The sequence below is a fragment of the Elephas maximus genome, chromosome 18, assembly GCF_024166365.1.
Source record: "Elephas maximus indicus isolate mEleMax1 chromosome 18, mEleMax1 primary haplotype, whole genome shotgun sequence".
Classification (NCBI taxonomy): Eukaryota; Metazoa; Chordata; class Mammalia; order Proboscidea; family Elephantidae; genus Elephas; species Elephas maximus.
This window is the reverse complement of record NC_064836.1, coordinates 66929534-66948014: the sequence shown is the minus strand read 5'-3', so window position 1 is coordinate 66948014 and position 18481 is coordinate 66929534. Positions and strand designations below refer to the sequence as shown.

Here is an 18481-nt window from a genome sequence, read left to right as displayed (position 1 = left end):
TACACAAACAGCGAACTGTCAGAAAAGGGACCCCCACCCCCACAATGGAGCCTTGGTGGCACAGTGGTTAAGTGTTTGCCTGCTAACCAAAAGGTTGGCAGCTCGGATCCACCAGCTGCTCCTTGGACATATTACGGGGCATTTCTAGTCTCTCCAATAGGGTCACTATGAGTCGGAATCAACTCAACAGCAATGAGTTTGGTTTTCGGTTTTACCCCCACTATTACTTCCAAATCCCTTAATCACTCTGTTTAGTTCTTCAAGGCACATATCACTACCTGACACTAAGGGTTGGTGAAGGCAAGGGCACTATTAACTGTTTGTTTTCTCCTTTATTGCTATATCCCTAGCACCCAGAACAATACTTTTTTTTAAATGAAAATATTTAACAAGTATTAACATAAATATTATTAATAAGTATAATATTTTTTATTGAAAATGTTCAATAAATACTGTTTGAATAAATGAATGAAAAACTAACTCACACCATATTTGATTCCTATTAATGCAGTCAACTGATAATTATTAAGTTACAGTCACTATGGTTAGTAGTTTAGTCATGTCACGTAATGTCCTTGCCTTCAAGGGTAAGGTAAACTCTTATAAATATGATTGTGGTCCAATGAGACAGAAATGTGTAGAATTGTATACAACTGTCTTGGAGCAATTGTTCAACTTATATACCTCCTGACCTGTCTGAGGGAGTTTTTCTTTATTATTCAGTTATTTAAAAGATGTAAACCACAAAAAGACACTAAAAACCAAGCTCGTTGCCACTGAGTTGATAAGGACTCATAGTGATCCTCTAGGATAGAGTAGCACTGTCCCACAGGGTTTTCAAGGAGTGGCTGGCGGATTTGAGCTGCTGACATTTTGGTTAGCAGCTGTAGCTCTTAACCACTGCAGCACCAGGGCACCAAAAAGACTGGATGTAATTTCATGCTTCTCAGCAGTAAAAACAAAGTTTACGAGTGTGATGGTAAAGATTGTGTGTCATCTCAGCTGGGCCATGATTCTCAGTGTTTATATGTGATCACTCCCGTAACTGAATCTGCTGTGAGAAGATAATCCGTTGAAAGGGAGTTTCCTTGGGGGTGTGGCCTGTATCCAAATATAAGCAGATATTCTGGCTTTTTTGCTCACTCTGGATTCTGCACCTGCCTCCTGTTCATCTGACCTCTGGCTGTTGGGACTTGAGCTATTAGCTTATTTGAAGATCTTGGTATTCGTAGATCTTCATAGTCTGAGAGTGGGAACCTTGCTCTTCGACCTGCCTATCATGGGTCGCCAGCCCCTAAGGCTACATAAATCATGAGAAACCTCTATCCTGATCCACAGACTTGGGATGTTCCAGCTTCTACAACTGCGTGAGCTGTTTCCTTGATATAAATCTCTCTTTATATATATATTTATATGCTTCTTTGGTTCTGCTTGTCTAGAGAACCTACCATGAGGCATTTGGTACCAAGCGTAGTTCTAGAGAAACAAAATTTTAAGGATGAGTTTTCTAAATTGATTCTCAAGAATGGTTAGTCTTAAAGATGTTGATGACTTTGCTTCCAACAGGAAAGAGGGCACTGCTAACCCATGGCATGAGGTGACGATACAATTATGCAAAACATAATCATCAGTAGATGAGGTATTGGTGAAAGGCGAGGCTCTGGATGAACACATGTGTGATATCTTTCTACAGTTTTGTCAGAATAAGAAGTGTAAGGAAGCTGGCTGGTTGGTTCTACTTTCACAGACAAACTGGTGAAAGAAAGTGATGCGCTCAAGGCTTCAAAGTCAAAGTTCAAGTGCTGCATAAATGACCTTAAGGAGGATTCTACTTGTTCTTTGAAAGAAAGCCTTATTTCTTGTAACAGAGCTGAAATTGCTGAAAACCAACCCAGAACCTCATTGTAAGACTGGCTGAATTATAACACCTGCTCAATTACTAACCTTGAGAGGTGTCCAAAGTTAAAGTAAGGGCATCGATTGGCAAGAAATGGAACCCTGAAACTTGGGATGGGGACATATGGGCAGATGATGGGGAATCTGGGGACACTGACCCCCTAAATTCCAATGAATCATTCCTGCTGGCAGAACCACTCCCATCTGAAGAGATTACATCATGTTTGTCTGCTAAACCAGCCTGCCCAGAAAAACCATTAGCCCCTCCACTTCTATCTAATGAGATTAGCTCTAGCCCAGCTGCCTCTAAAAAGCCCTTGCCTGAGGCATATGCTTTACAAGACAATGCTGAATGTTCTCAAAACAATCCCACACCACCTATTCTGGCTTTTAGACCTATAACTAGGCTTAAGTTCCAGTGAGCCCCAAAAGGTGAAGTACGAAGTGTGACCCAGGAGGAGGTACACTACACTCCAATAGAACGGATTGAATTTGCAGTATGTACAAACAGAAACCTGGGAAATATGTGTGGAAATGGCTATTAAGGGTGTGGGATAATGATGCAAGGAACATAAAGATGGATCAGTCTAATTTTATTGATATGGGCACACTAAGCACAGATTCTTCATTCAGTGTTTCAGCTTGAGAAATTAGGAAAGGGTCTAATAGTTTAGCTGGTTGGGTTGCTGAAGCATGGATTATGAGGTGGCCTACACTAAATCAAGTTGAAGTACCAGACCTGCCTTGGTATACTATAGAAGAAGGTATCAAAAGGCTTAGGAAAATTGGCATTTTTCAGGTCAGACCCACAGACCCACACATGGAGTGCCCAGAGGACATATCTTTTACCACAACTGTGAGGAGCAAATTTGTGAAGGGAGCTCCAGCATCCTTGTATTGCTATTTTATGTATATCAGATTTGTCAGGGGTAACTGCCCTAACTGAATTAAGATACCTTTTTTTTAACTACAGTGGGGCTGATTGGACCCCATGTAGTAGGGGCCAAGTGCCTGCACTCAAACGACAAAGACAATGTGGGCATAATGGACAGTGGAGTCAAAGCAGTAATCAGAATAGTCTGACTTGCATGGACTTATCGCATTGGCTACTTGGTCATGGTGTCCCTAAGAGTGAGACAGATAGGAAATCTACTAAATATTTACTTGATCTGTACAAATGGATGAATTCTAAGTCAGGTGAACAGCAGTCTGACTCGAAGTGCCAGAAGAGAGAGTCACAGTCCCTCAATCAATTCCCAGATTTTAGCGAGTTTAAAGATCCACAACCCTTTGAATGAAGGGTAGACCAGGTCCCCTTGAGGAAGGACTCCAATACACCGCCAAAAATTTTTACTGTTAATCTTTCGCCTGGCCTTTCCTAAAGGGATCTATGGCCTTTTACAAAAGTGACTGTTCACTGGGGAAAAGGAAATAAACAGACTTTTGGGGGATTAGTAGATACTGGCTCTGAACTGACAACAATTCCAGGAGACCCAAAATGTCACTATGCCCTTCCAGTCAGACTGGGGGCATATGGAAGTCAGGTTATTAATGAAGTCTTGGTTCCTGTCCATCTCACAATAGGTCCAGTGGGTCCCCGAACTCATTCTGTAGTGATTTTCCCAGTTCCAAAATGCATAATTGGAATAGATATACTTAGCACCTTGCAGAACCCCCACATTGTACCCTGACAAATAGAGTAAGGGCTATTTTGGTAGGAAAAGCCAGTGGAAGTCATTAGAACTGCCCCTACCTAGGAAAATAGTAAACCAAAAGCAATACTGCATTCCTGGAGGGATTGCAGAGATTACTGCCACCATCAAGGACTTGAAGGATGCAGGGGTGGTGATTTCCACCACACCCCCATTCAAGTCGCCTGTTTGGCCTGTGCAAAAAATAGATGGATCGTGGAGAATAACAGTAGATTACCAAAAACTAAACCAGGTAGTGACTTCAATTGCAGGTGCTGTTCCAGATGTAGTTTCATTGTTTGAGCAAATTAATACATGTCGTAGTATGTGGTATGCAGGTACTGATCTGGCTAATGCCTTTTTCTACATATCTGTTTCAAAGGACCATCAGATCCAGTTTGCCTTCACCTGGCAAGGCCAGCAATACACCTTCACTTGCCTACCTCAGAATTACATCAACTCTCCAGCCCTATGTCATAATTTAGTCCAAAGGGACCTTGATTGCTTTTCCCTTCCACAAGATGTCACACTGGTCCATTACATCAATGACATTATGCTGATTGGACCTAGTGAGGAAGAAGTGTCAATGACTCTGGACTTATTGGTGAATCATTTGCTTGCTAGAGGGTAGGAAATTAATCCCCCAAAAATTCAGGCACCTTCCACTTCAGTGAAATTTCTAGAGGTCCAGTGGTATGGGGCATGTTGAGATATACCTTCTAAAAGTGAAGGATAAGTTATTTCATCTGGCTCCTCCCACAACTAAGAAGATGGCACAATGTCTAGTGGGACTCTGGATTTTGGAGGCAACGCATTCCTCATTTGTGTGCAATGTTCCAGCCTATTTATTAAGTGACTTGAAAAGCTGCTAGTTTTTAGTGGGGCCCAGAATAAGAGAAGGCTCTGCAACAGGTTCAGGCTGCTGTACGAGCCTCTCTGCCACTTGGGCCATAAAATCCAACTGATCCAATGGTGCTTGAAGTGTCAGTGGCAGACAGAGACACTGTTTAGAGACTATGGCAGGCCCCTCTTGGTGAAACATTGTGCAGACCCTTAGAATTTTGGAGGGAAGCCCTGCTATCCTCTGCAGAAAACTACTCTCCTTTTGAGAGACAGCTCTTGGCTTGTTACTGGGCCTTAGTAGAGACTGAATGCTTAACTATGGAACACCAAGTCACCATGCAGCCTGACAGGCCATCATGAACTGGGTGTTGTCTGACCCACAGAGTCATAGATTTGGATGTGCACAATAGCACTCCATCATTAAATGGAAGTGGTACATACGAGATCAGGCCTGAGTAGGACCTGAAAGCACAAGTAAGTTGCATAAGAAAGTGGCCCAAATGTCCATGGTCTCCATTTCTGTCACATTATCCTCCATCTCCAGTCTACACCTATGGCCTCATGGGGAGTTCCTTATAATCAGTTGACTGAAGAAGAGAAAGCCTGTGCCCAGTTTACAGATGGTTCTGTGTGATATGGAGGCACCACTCAAATGTGGACAGTGGCAGGACTATAGCCCCTTTGTGGGACCTCCCTGAGGACAGTGGTGAAGGGAAATATTCTCAATGGACAGAACTTCCAGCAGTGCACTTGATGGCCTGATGTGTGACTGTATACTGATTCATGGGCTGTGGCCAATGGTTTGGCTGGATGGTCAGGGACATGAAAAGAACATGATTGGAAAATTGGAGACAAGGTTTTATGGGGAAGAGGTATGTGGATAGATCTCTCTGAATGGGCCAAGGAAGTGAAGATATTTGTGTCTCATCTGAACGCTCACCAAAGGATGACCTCAGTAGAGGATGATTTTAACAATCGAGTGGATAGGGTGACATATTCTGTGGAAACCAGTCATCCTCTTTCCCCAGCTACTCCTGTCATTGCCCAATGGGCTCATGAACAAAGTGGCTATGGTAGCAGAGATGGAGGTTATGTATGGGCTCAGCAACATGGACTTCCACTCACCAAAGCTGACTTGGCTACAGCCACTGTTGAGTGCCCAATCTGTCAGCAGCAGAGACCAATACTAAGTCCTTGATATGGCACCATCCCTCAAGGTGATCAGCCAGCAATGCTTCTGCCAAAGCTACCATCTGTGGACTTACAGAATGCCTTATCAACTGTCATGGTATCCTGAACAGCACTGCCTCAGATCAAGGAACTCACTTCCACAGCAAATGAAGTGTGGCAGTGGGCCATGCTCATGGAATTCAATGATCTTACCATGTTCCTCATCATCCTGAAGCAGCTGGCTTGAAAGAACAATGGAATGGCCTTCTAAAGATACAATTACAGGCCCAGCTAGGTGGCAATACCTTGCAAGGTTGGGGCAGTGTTCTCCAGGAGGCTGTATATGCTCTAAACCAGCATCCGATATATGGTGCTGTTTCTCCCATATCCAGGATTCATGGGTCCAGGAATCAAGGAATGGAAATGGGAGTGACACCACTCACTATTAGCCCTAGTGGCCCACTTGCAAGAGTTTTTCTTCCTGTCCCCATGAGCTCATGCCTTGCAGGTCTAGAGATCTTAGTTCCAAGGGAGGAATGCTCCCATGTGGAGACACATCACTGATTCCATTGAACTGGATGCTAAGAATGCCACCTGGCCACTTTGGGCTCCTTATGCCTCTGGATCAACAGGCAAAGAAGGGAGTTACCATGCTGGCTGATGAGACTGATCATGATTACCAAGAGGAAATTGGATTGATATTACATAATGGAGGTAAAGAAGACTACATCTGGAATGCAGGAGATCCCTTAGGGTGTCTCTTAGTACTACCATGCCCTATTATTAAAGTCATTGGGAAACTACAGCAACCCCATTCCAACATGACTACTAATGGCCCAGACTCTTCAGGAATGAAGGTTTTGGTCACCCCACCAGGCAAAGAACCATGACCAGCTGAGGTGCTTGCTGAGGGAAAAGGGAATATAGAATGGGTGGTGGAATAACGTAGTTCCAAATACCAGTTACGGCCACGTGACCAGTTGCAGAAACGATTACTGTAATTGTTATGAGGTTTCTGCTTTGTATGTGTGCTTCAAATATTTTTGTTTTCTTCACTTGTAAAATATAAGATGTAAAGTGAGCTAGTGTGTTTTCAGCTGTATGCATGTTAGTTCTATCATGTTAAGCGTGAGTATGACTTTCTAATTCTCATTATTCAGAGATTACGTATGGTTTAAGGAGATGTGTACATGTGCCAAGTTGACAAGGAGTGGACTGTGATGGTTAAGATTGTGTGTCAACTTGGCTGAGCCATGATTCTCAGTGTTTATATGTGATCACTCTCATGACTGAATGTGCTGTGAGTAGCCAATCAGTTGAAAGGGAGCTTCCTTGGGGGATGTGGCCTGCATCCAAATATAAACAGATACCCTGTTTTTTTTCTCATTTTGGATCCTGTGGCTGCCTTCTATTCGCCTGACCTCCATCTCTTGGGACTTGAGCTACCAGCTATTTTGTAGATCTTGGCAGTGAGAGTTTTTGAGGTATTCGTCCGTCTTCACAGCCTAAGATTACTCTCCCACCTGCCGATCTTGGGTTCATCAGCCCCTGTGGCTATGTGAATCAAGAGAAGCCTCTATTCTGATCCACCAACTTGGGATGTTCCAGCCTCTACAATCACATGAGCCATTTCCTTGATATAAATCCCTTTCTATATATATTTATACGATTTACTGGTTTTGCTTCTCTAGAAAACACAGCCTAAGACAACAAGCACCTAGACTCAATTATAACTTAATATTTGAATGGACCATAGTGTTATTTAGGTATGATTAACTAGATTGACATTTCAATTAAATTCCAAAAATAAAATGTTCATCGCACTTTTCAGGCAAGAATCACTTTTCCAGAGGAGATGGAAAGATTTATACATTTTTTTATATCTGTAGCTTTTGAACATATAATTTGCTTATGCAAAGTACAAAATATACAAATAATACAGCATCTCCGTTAGTGAATATCATGGTTATCATCTGCATTTTTTTTTAAAGTTTATCATGTTTTTGGCTTATGAATAAGGAATCTTGTTTTCAGTGTATTTTCAGGAAGCATTTTAAATTTTTATAATGATTTCTTATCTTTTTTTAATTGAAAATGGATTCGTACCGATTATAGAAATAAGAATATTTGCTTTCAAGATTTTCAAAAACAAAATCTGAACAGTGAGAGACATCCAAATGTAAAATATATTAAAACGTAGATATGAAGATGAATGCTTATTATAGTGTCCCTAATTATCTCCTCCAACTACTTTCAAAAGGTTAACAATTGAAATAGGTTGTATTTAAAAAAAAAAATTGAAACAGAACTGTAAATTAAATAAACATCTCAAGTTTATAAATATATGAGACTTTTGTTAATTTCAAATCTATTTTCAATATCAGTTCGATTACTTATTGCTGCTAGAGCAAGTATGTGAAGTCTGTAATCAAACGTAAGCCCTAAGGCAGACCTCTATAGAGTAGCCAACCAGGAGCAGGCTTAAGGGCTGTTGAATGTGTCTTTTAAGAAGCCAATGAATCGGGCAACCTTCTTCTGACAATAATTCCTTTAAAGACCCTTTAACAAACATCAGCAAAATTGGTTTGTAATTTAGCATGTCCTTCACTTCAAACACAGTCTCTACAGGCTTTCGCGCATGTCGGTATATCTACAAACACAATTTGTTTCAGCTTGAGTATCCATGATTAGTATTTTCCTTTACTTTCTAGGTCCTGAACCATTTCTTTTACTGAACTACACGCCTTGGTTTTCCTATCATGCACTGATCATGCACTGAAGATTAGAGTCAGGTTTTTTTCTTCCCCTAGGTGTTGCTTTCTTTTTTTTGCTCTCTAAATGAAACATCTTTCAAGGCCATTTAAGTAAACTATGAAAACAGAAGATTGCAAATATAGCTCTAAGGGATTGCAGAAGTCAGTTAATTAAAGTTTATTGCAAAAATCCTTAATTATGAGAGTCATAGTCTTAAATCTGTAATCGTATTTATCCAACTAGAATCAGAATAATCAGGAAATGTTTCCCTTACTACAGGGAAGTGGTGCTAAGTGATTTGGAAAAAAAAATAATGTATATTTGTTTAATTCTAAACAGATTGCAAACAATCAAGGGTTGTTTAATTAGGTTTCCTTAATGTGTCTTAAGTTTGAGATATATGTGTATACATATGTACAAAAATAGCTGCATCCATCCATTCATTCATCCATCCATCCATCTAGTCAACTAAATAAAACTACATAAAAGAAAAGGCATACCAATGTAAACTCCTTTCTTTATATTCTTATGTTTCACACCATGCCTACATAGACTACTAACAACATAATGAATACAATTGTCCATAATTTTTGGTCTCTAATATTTTGTTTATGTACACGGAGGTGCCTTAGAAAACAGTCCTAGTGTTCTAATTGGAAAGGTTACAGCCTTGGAAATCCTATGGGGCAGTTCCACTCTGAACATATGGGATTGCCATGAGTGGGATTTGACTTGACGGCAATTAACAACAATTCATACAAGTATCATCTCATGAACAACGTTATTCTGATAATTTTTTTTCCTAATTGTTACCCTAATAATACACCAGCATCTTTTGATAAGTGGCTAATTCCCTAACCTGTCTTTGCTATTTTGCAGATACATACTCATTTCTCTAAACTTTAATTCTTTAGGTCCTCTCCCAAATCCTGCTGTATATCTACAATATATTTGGAGGCTTTTGGTGTATTATTAGCCATCAGTTTCTAATCCCTCAATTGCCCAATCTTTGCTTTGTTTCTTCTACTCAGAATTACTTTCCTTGTCCCAACCTAATTTTGCCTAATCACATTCTACTCACCCTTCAGGATAGAACTCAATATAAATGCAACTTCCTCAGGAAGACCCATTTCATCCTCCAAACAACAACAACAACAAAAAAACCTGTTGCCGTGAAGTTGATTCCAACTCATAGCGACCCTATAGGACAGAGTAGAAGTGCCCCACAGGGTTTGGGAAAAAAATGTTCTCAGAGGACTCTGACCTTCTCCTTGGTAGGACTTATCACTGTACTAATTACATATTTGTGAAATTATTTATTTTCTGCCTCCCAACTACATATACTTCATAGGGGCCTGTTCACCACTGCAGAGAACACTAAAAAATATACTGAATAAACTAAGAGTGTATCAATATCAGTATCACTTTTCCATCTTAGTATAAAAAATGATATGCAACTTACAGATAATGAGGAAAACTCTACTGTGGTCCCTTTGAGCCATCAAAATTGTAATATGTAATCTGATCACTTTGGAAAGCTCTTTCTCGAGTAGCTTAAAAGAGAATTCCTAAAGATACTCCAAGCTGAGTGATGGGACATCTCTTTCTCTATTTGCAGCAGTAAAATTATCTGTGAGGATGACAGCGGTGGCTGGTTCTGGTATATTTCATTTTCCGTGAGTTGCTTTTTTGGGCAAACACTAGGCTCTTACCTCTCCTAACATGAAAAGAGTAGCCGATACATCCATAGATTGAATTATGTCATTATGTTACCCTTGACTGGGAGAATTTTCATTTTTAAAGATATGACTCCCTGTAGTCAGAATTTCAGGCACAAAGAGAAAGAGTCTTTTTGGTATCTCTGAAAATGTTGACATGAAAGTAGTTGCTTATACATAAAAAAAAAAAAAGCTGGTCATAATTAAAAATATTTTCTTAAGTGTATATGTGGCAATGTTTTAGTTCAGTGTAGGACCTTTATGTATTTTTCAAATAACATTTAAATATATTTTGATTTTTTATTACTACTTATATCTAAAACAAAGTCAATTAAATTTTTAACGATAACCATTTCTGAACATCCTTCATCAAAGGTAAACTTATTGGGGAGGAATACATACTGAAGTTACCCTTCCAGAATGTGTAATGTGAATATATGGATACTATCTCTTGTTTTATGTTTAATATACATTTTTTTCCATATAGCTGTACACTTTTAATGAATTATCTCATTTAAAAAGTGAGGAACAATGTGTTTTCTGTTCTTATGATAGGTAAGAAAAATAGATTAAGTAAACTCCCCTCTGATCCTAGGATGAAATATTGTTGTACATGAATATGAAATTATGTAGACTTATGTATTTTGTTCAAAGTGATATATTGTTTTGGTTCCCAAAATTATTTATTTATACTCTATAGTTAAGAATGTCTCTTAAGCTCGGGTTGTATTTTTTGAGCAGGTAGCAGCAAATAAAACTTTATAAATAATCTGCTAAAACACAGAATAGCAGAAAAGACCCTAGTATGTTTCATGTTGAAGGTACATTTATAAGATATATATTTAACAAGATTTTGTTGATGTTAAGTGTAAGAAGAAAAAAAAGGAAGAAATAGGAATTCCCTTTTGAAAAACAATAAAGCAAATTCTATGATTTAGAGCTATTCATCAAATGAAGGGGAAAATTATAGTGACTGTAGAATATCATTTGATTTTGCTTTATTTATTAGATGCATTTCTGAAAATTATCAGCAAAGTGAGCTTGTGCATAATATTTTGGGTAAAATATTCACATGCATTTCATATATGTTTTTAGTAGAATATTAATTTCTTCTTGCATATTTTATAGGTTTGATAATGTTTTTAACTTTTTATTTTAAAATAATTATAGATTCACAGGAATTTGCACCGAAAACCCACAGTAAAATCCTGTACGTGCTTCACCCAGCCTCCCCCAATGTTAATTCCTTGTGTAACTATAGTATGAGATCAAAGCCAGGAAACTGACATTGGTACAATATACAATGCTTGTGTGTGTGTGTGTGTGTGTGTGTGTGTGTGTGTGTGTAGCTCTGTTCAATTTTATTACACATGTAGCTTCATGTAACTACCACCAAAATCAAGATAGATAACTGTACCATTACCACAAGGCTCCCTCGTGCTATCTCTTTAGAGCCACACTACACATCCCCCCAAATCCCTAACCTCTGCCAACCACTAATCTCTTCTACATCTCTATAATTACGTTATTCTATGAATGTTATATAAATGGAATCATACAGTATACATCCTTTAGAAAGATTTTTTTTCACTCAGCATAGTGCCCTTGAAGTTCATCCAAGTTGTGTGTATAAGTAGTTTATTCCTTATTATTGTCAAATAGTATTCCAACATTTCTAATATACTTTTATTTTAAATATCACCACAACCTGCCTTATTGAATAAGAATGGTTTTATCTTTATAAATTTGTCTCATATGTGTGCACTGACTTATATCAACATTCTGTGCTGTAAGACAGTCACTTACACATCATTTATGAATGCTTCTCAAAAAGAGTTTTTAAAATCTTTGAGGGTTTCCCTATAGAATGATATGCAATACAATCATGTTATGGGGAACTGAAGAGAGTATACAATTACAAAGATCATACGAATGTTTGTGTCTTGCTATGTTGCAGTAAAAATCTATAGTGTTATAAAGGGAACATTTAATTAAAAAGCAAAAAGACTTTTTTTTTAAAGATAGTTTAACTACTTTTCACAAACTTTACTTAGATAATAACATTTAAACACTTTTCTGGGCTTTTTTTGCAACTTATTTTCATAGTGGATCAAGGTTAAGCATGTTGACTGGAAAGTACAATGTGGATATGAAATATAATTAAATGTATACTATTTGCACCATTTGACATGGAAAAGGGATGACAGTATAAGTCAATGAAATTCAATTTAATTGGTCAATAATATGAACTTATTAAGAGATATTGGCATATGGGATTATATTAACAACACAAATGCATACAAAATAGAGAAAAGCATTTTATCTAATTAACCATTCTGCTCAGAAGTCATGAAAAATATCTTTCTGCAACTTGGTAAAGAAAAAGGAAAAGGAGGAGATACTCACCTCTGCAATGTATACAGTGAGGAGATACTCACCTCTGCAATGTATACAGTAAACAATTGCACTTCAGTGGATAGATGTCCATCAGGGATACTATGCATCAAAAGGGAACAAAAGAACTGTTTTGAGAAAACAGCAGTGAAACTTACCATCTTGATCCGTGGTCACTGTAATAGCTGTGAACGGCTTGGGAGAAAAACTCAATTCGGAAACTCCATTCATGGCTTCTATTTCAAAGGTGTAATTCACGTGAGACACAAAGTCAAGCACTATTACGGAACTGTTGATCAGGCCAGTATGTCTCGGGATGAAGCGGAGTCCTCCTCCACAGTCCTCACACTGGCTGCTGGTGTCTAAGCCGCATTTCTTACAGATGACACTGTATGTGAGATCTTTTCTCCCTCCTGTGTCACTTGGTGGGCTCCATTCCAAAATAAGGGCTGTTTCATTGATGTTAAAAATCACATTCCTAGGAGCTGAAGGTGGCCCTAGAGAAAAGCAATTAAAAAACAAATGTACATGTATAGGACAATGAATTTTTCTGCTAAATTGAAAGTTTATCAGTAAGCATGTGTTGGTCTTCTCATATTCGTTTGAGCCTTTTCTTCTGATGGGAGCCAGGAAGAACATATAGTTAAAAATATCTGATAAAGTCTAGCAAGGGAGGAGTCTTCGTGGTGAAACTGTCTATATCCTAATGTTTTGGTGTGTGAAATTTGATATTTAATATAAAAGCATCAGAATTCTAAAAGATATGGTAATTATATGTATTTAATTTGTTGGTTAAAAAAATACATAGTGACCAAAATTGTTTTAAATTCTGTGATGGTTTTATTTTCATCACCATTCTCAAAGTGTGAAGAAAAATAGTAACACCATATGTGTACAAAATGTTTTAGTCTTTCAGTCTTAATACAACATTGTCTTAATACAACATTTGGTATGCAGATAAAAAATCTCATTAATTAGCTTTAAGAGGAACTAAGGGATCTGTTTCCCACAGGTTAAGAATAAAGGGCCACATATTTAGAGTGGTGAGAAAGTTTGGAAGAAGAGGAAGAGAGGAGATTGGAGGCAACAAAAAGGCTTTTACTGGGCCCTGGTCAATTTGACAAGATAAAGGCATTAAACGAAAGGGGTAAAAAAGGGACCATATAAGGGATACGGTTATTAGAAATTTATTTAGATTAATATTATTAAGCGGAAGTGTTTCCTTAGCAGCTGATAGACCCACAAAGTCTTTCTATTTATCACCAAGATAGCATAAACCAAGCTAGTCCGAACAAGTGGATGAGTACCTGCCTTCAGTCTTCTTTCTCACTATTTTTCCATGCAGATTCCACTGAATAGTTAATACCGTTTACCCCCAAGTTTTCTCAAAATTGTGTCAATAATCTTTCATTCTTATATGAGTCTTTCAGGTCTCTGATTCACATCATTCATCACATACCAGGTACTGTGCTAAGTGCTGGGTGTGAAATACCACAGAATTCATGCTGCTGAGAGATTAGAATATGATAAATTAAAAAAAAAATAGTTGATTTCTTGCATAAATAACTAATGAAACAGCAGTCCTGCCATATTTTAAAATGTTTAATGTTGAGAAATCTAAACTAATTCTCTAAATTTTTGCTACCAAGAAAATTTGCTTAGAGGAGGCAGACCCAACATGGCATTATAGACAGAAGCACCATGTTGTCCCTCCACAGCAAAGACCTGAAGAACTATGTAAAACAGAGACAAATGTCAATCCTGGAACCCTCAACATCAAATGAAGAGATAAAGAACTCAAGCAAGCACCGAATGAAATAAGAAACTGCCAGAGAACAGAGAGCAAGGAGAGATAGGAGTGGAGGATCCCTATCAGCTAATGCAGCACAAATTCACCATTCTGGGCTCCCGTCGGAGATCGTCAGACAAGGAGGACAGGAAAGCAACTTCACAGAGTTCCTGGCAGGAGACAGAGCACCTGGTAACCAGCAGTACATGGTTCCCCCCCACTCTTTTCCCCCTGCTCAGCCTCCTCTGCTTCCCAGTGGGCTGAGGTCACTCGGCCAGGAGGCAATGGCTCCATGATGCTTGGATTCATCCCGCCCACACTGGCCGGCTCCTTCAGTGACATTTCTTTGTTGCCAGTGTTGCTTGTTTTGGCTTCCTTTGGTTTCTTCCCTGCCTTCACCTCCTCCCCTTCCTTTCTCTCAAATGCCTGGCCCTGTGTGCCATCTTTGCTTTTCCTTGACAGGCTGTGAAGTGCCACTTGGCTGGGGAACTGCTTCCTTAGTCCGTGCCACCACGTTGGTGGGATCCCAGGAGGCTTTTGTTTGTTTGTTTTTTCCTTTTTGTTTTCCTTCATTTCTCGGTTTCTCGCCTCTCTCTACATACTTTCTTTTCTTATCTCCTGAATACCTGGCATTGTGTGCCATTTCTGCCCCTTCTAGCTCGGCTGTACTGCATGGCTTGGGAGCCACTTCCCTGGTCTGTGGAGCTGTGTTGGTAGGATTCCTGGGGGCATTTCTTTTTTTGTTTTTTCCTTTTTTATTTTTCTTCATTTCTCAGTTTCTCATCTCTCTCTACTTTCCTTCTTTTCCTGACTCCTGAATACCTGGTGCTGTGTGCCATCTCTGCCCCTTCAAGGGGGGCTGTGCTTAAAGGCCTGGGAGCCACTTCCCTGGTCACCGTTGGGATCTCTGGGGGCATTAAAAAAAAAATTATTTATTAATTTTCTCTTTTTCTTTTTGTTTTTCTTCACTTCTTGCTTTCTTGTCTCTCCACTCCAATGGCAGCCTTCCCCAGAACAATTTTTTTTCTCTGTTTTCTCTTGCTTCATTCCCATATTCAACTTAGCTCCACACATCACAACATCCCTTCTCCTCCCTGCTTGTCTGCGACATGCACTGAACATTGCATCCCCAAGCAGCACAAGCATGGCCTACTGGAATCTGCCCTGCACTGACCCCTAGCTCACCCTGTCAGCCTCAGTATGTACCACAAACAACACATCCCAGCCCCTCCCTTCAGCTGGAACTGCCCTGCTGCACCATAGCTGAGCGACTGGCCCTGCCCATTGGGCAAGGAAGTGAAAAGTACTGTGTCAAGCAAACACAAAGCTCACCTGCTCAGACAAAACCAAATAAAACAAAAAAGGGGGACAAAACAAACAAATCTACAATCAATAAAAGAAGATAATAACAACTGAATGTTCTGAGGACACCAGACAATATCAAAACATATTAAAAAAACAGGAGAGGATGGCTCCAGTAGATATCCAAAATAAAACATCAGATAACTTTCAAGTAGAAGAAAAGGCACTGGAACTACCTGATAGGGAATTCAAATCTCTAATAATCGGGGCTATCCAAGAGTTGAAGCAAAAAGCAGACAAAATGATGGAAAAATTGACAAGTTCATGGAAAATACAGACAAAACAATGGAATAATTCAGGAAAATAATACAGGAACAAAATGCTAAAATAAATTCACAACTAGAAATCATACAAAAACAACAATTAGAAATCCAAAAGATAAACAAGATTTCAGAAATGGGCAGTGTCACAGAAGGTCTGAGAAGCAGGTTTGAAACAACAGAAGACAAGACAGGGAAATAGAAGACAAATACCTGGAAACCACTTTGAGGAAAAACAATAAAAAAAAAAAAAAATGAAGAAACCCTTAGAATGAAAAGCAAAAATTTGTGTACAATCAGAGTCTCAGAACAGAGAAAAAAAACAGAAAACAAAGTGAGGATTATTGAAGAATTGCTGACAGAAAAGCTGACTATCCAAGAAGGTCAATGAACACCATATAGGATAGACCCTCAAACAAAATCACCACGGTGTATCATAATCACACTCCCTAAAACCAAAGAAAAGACAGAATCCTGATTGCAGCTGGAGAAAAATGGAAACTCACATACAGAGAGGAAACAATAAGACTAATCTCTGATTACTCAATGGAAACCATGAAGGCAATGGGAAGACATATATAAAACCTTGAAAGAAAGAAATTGCCAACAAAGAAGAATATATCCTGGAAAACTCTCATCAAATATTATGGTGAAATTAGGACATTTTCATATAAACAGAAATTAAGGGAATATGTAAAAAACAAACCAAACTTTCAAGAATTATTAAAGGGAGTCTTTCAGATTGAGAGCAAACACCATCAGACAACAGCCAAAATCTAGGACTCAAGATCGCACCAGCCAGATACCAACCTAGGAAATGAACTCCGAAGGACTATTCAAAACCAAAAGATTTACAACAGGGAACTAGAGATGTTAGTCTATAAATGACAAAATCAGAGCAATAAAAGTGGGAATAAAAAGTGTAGTTATAGAAGTTTCTATTGGAGATGAAGGCAAAGCTATACCAAGCAATAATAGACTGGTTTGAATGTAAAAAGATAAGGGTAAATTTCAAGGTAACCACAAAGAATGTTAAAAAACCTACCCATTAAAATAAAAAACAAAAACATAAATCCTCAGTAAAAACAAAATTTACAAAAACAAATAAATAATAAATCCACACACAAAAAAGGAATTTAGCACAGGAGAGTATGAGGAACAAAGAAAACATTAGCATCACAAAAAAAGCACTACAAAATGACAGCAATAAATTCACACCTATCAGTAATTACACTGAATGTAAATGGCCTAAATGCACCAATAAAGAGACCGATAGTGACAGAATCAATTAAAAAACAAAAACAAAAAGGATCCTTCAGTATGCTGTCTTGAAGAGACACACCTTAGAAACAAAGACGTGAATTTATATAAAAATAAAGGGATGGATATAGTCGGAATCGACTCGATGGCCGTGGGTTTTAAAGGGATGGAAAAAAATTATATCAAGCAAACAGCTAACAAAAAAGAGCAGGAGTGGCAATACTAATCTAAGATAAAAAAGACTTTCAAACAAACTACACCATAAAAGAGAAAGAACAGCACTATATAATGATTAAAGGGATGATCTATCATGAAGACATAAACATAATAAATATCTACATACCCAAACTACAAGTCTTCAAAATACATAAAACAAACTCTAACAGCACTGAAAAGAGAAATTGAGTTTCATAATAATAGTAGGAGACTACTACACAACACTCCCAGTAAAAGACAGAACATCTTGAAAGGAACTCAACAAGGATACAGAAGATCTAAATGACACAGGCAACCAACCTGAACTCATAGACAGACGTATATTGAATACTCCACCCAACAGCTGCAAAGTACACATTCTTTTCCAATGCATATGGAACATTCTCTAGAATAGACCACATCTTAAGCCACAAAGCAACCCTCAACAAAATCCAAAACATTGAGATAATAAAAAGTATCTTCTCTGACTACAATGCCATGTAAGTAGAAATTAACAACAGCAAGAGCAAGGAAAAAAATTAATTACATGGAAACTGAGTAACACACTACTTAAAAACTACTGGGTAATAGAAAACATCAGAGATGTAATAAAAAAAATTCCTAGAATCAAATAAGAATGAAAACAGATCATACAAAAACCTTTGGGACACAGCAAAGGCCGTCCTCAGAGGTCAGTTTATAGCAATCGATGCACACGTCAAAAAAGAAGAAAGGGACAAAATCAAAACATTAGCTACACAACCCAAACAAATAGAAAGAGAACAGCAAAAGAAGCTCATGGCCACCAGAAGAAAGGAAATAATAAAGATCAGAGGAGAAATAGAGAAGAGAAAAAGAATAGACAGAGTCAACAAAACCAAAAGTTGGTTCTGTGAAAGGATCAACAAAATTGACAAACCACTGGCCAAACTGACAAAAGAAAAACAGGTGAGGACACCAATAGCCCAAATAAGAAAGAAATGGGCGACATTACAACAGATCCAACTGCAATAAAAAGGGATCATAACAGTTTTATGAAAAACTATACTCCAACAAATTTGAAAACCTATAGGAAATGGACAATTTCTAGAAACACATTACTTACCCAAACTAATATATAAAATGATGTTGAAAATCTGAACAGACCTA

At 38.3% G+C, this 18481-nt stretch overlaps 1 protein-coding gene across 1 annotated transcript in view; it reads right to left on the bottom strand.

Moving 5' to 3' along the window:
* The window catches only part of EPHA6 (EPH receptor A6), a 1119052-nt gene that overhangs the window by 566920 nt on the left and 533651 nt on the right, over positions 1-18481 (bottom strand). The window contains 1 exon segment of the mRNA XM_049857907.1: positions 12625-12963. Coding sequence (XP_049713864.1) covers positions 12625-12963 — 339 coding nt within the window.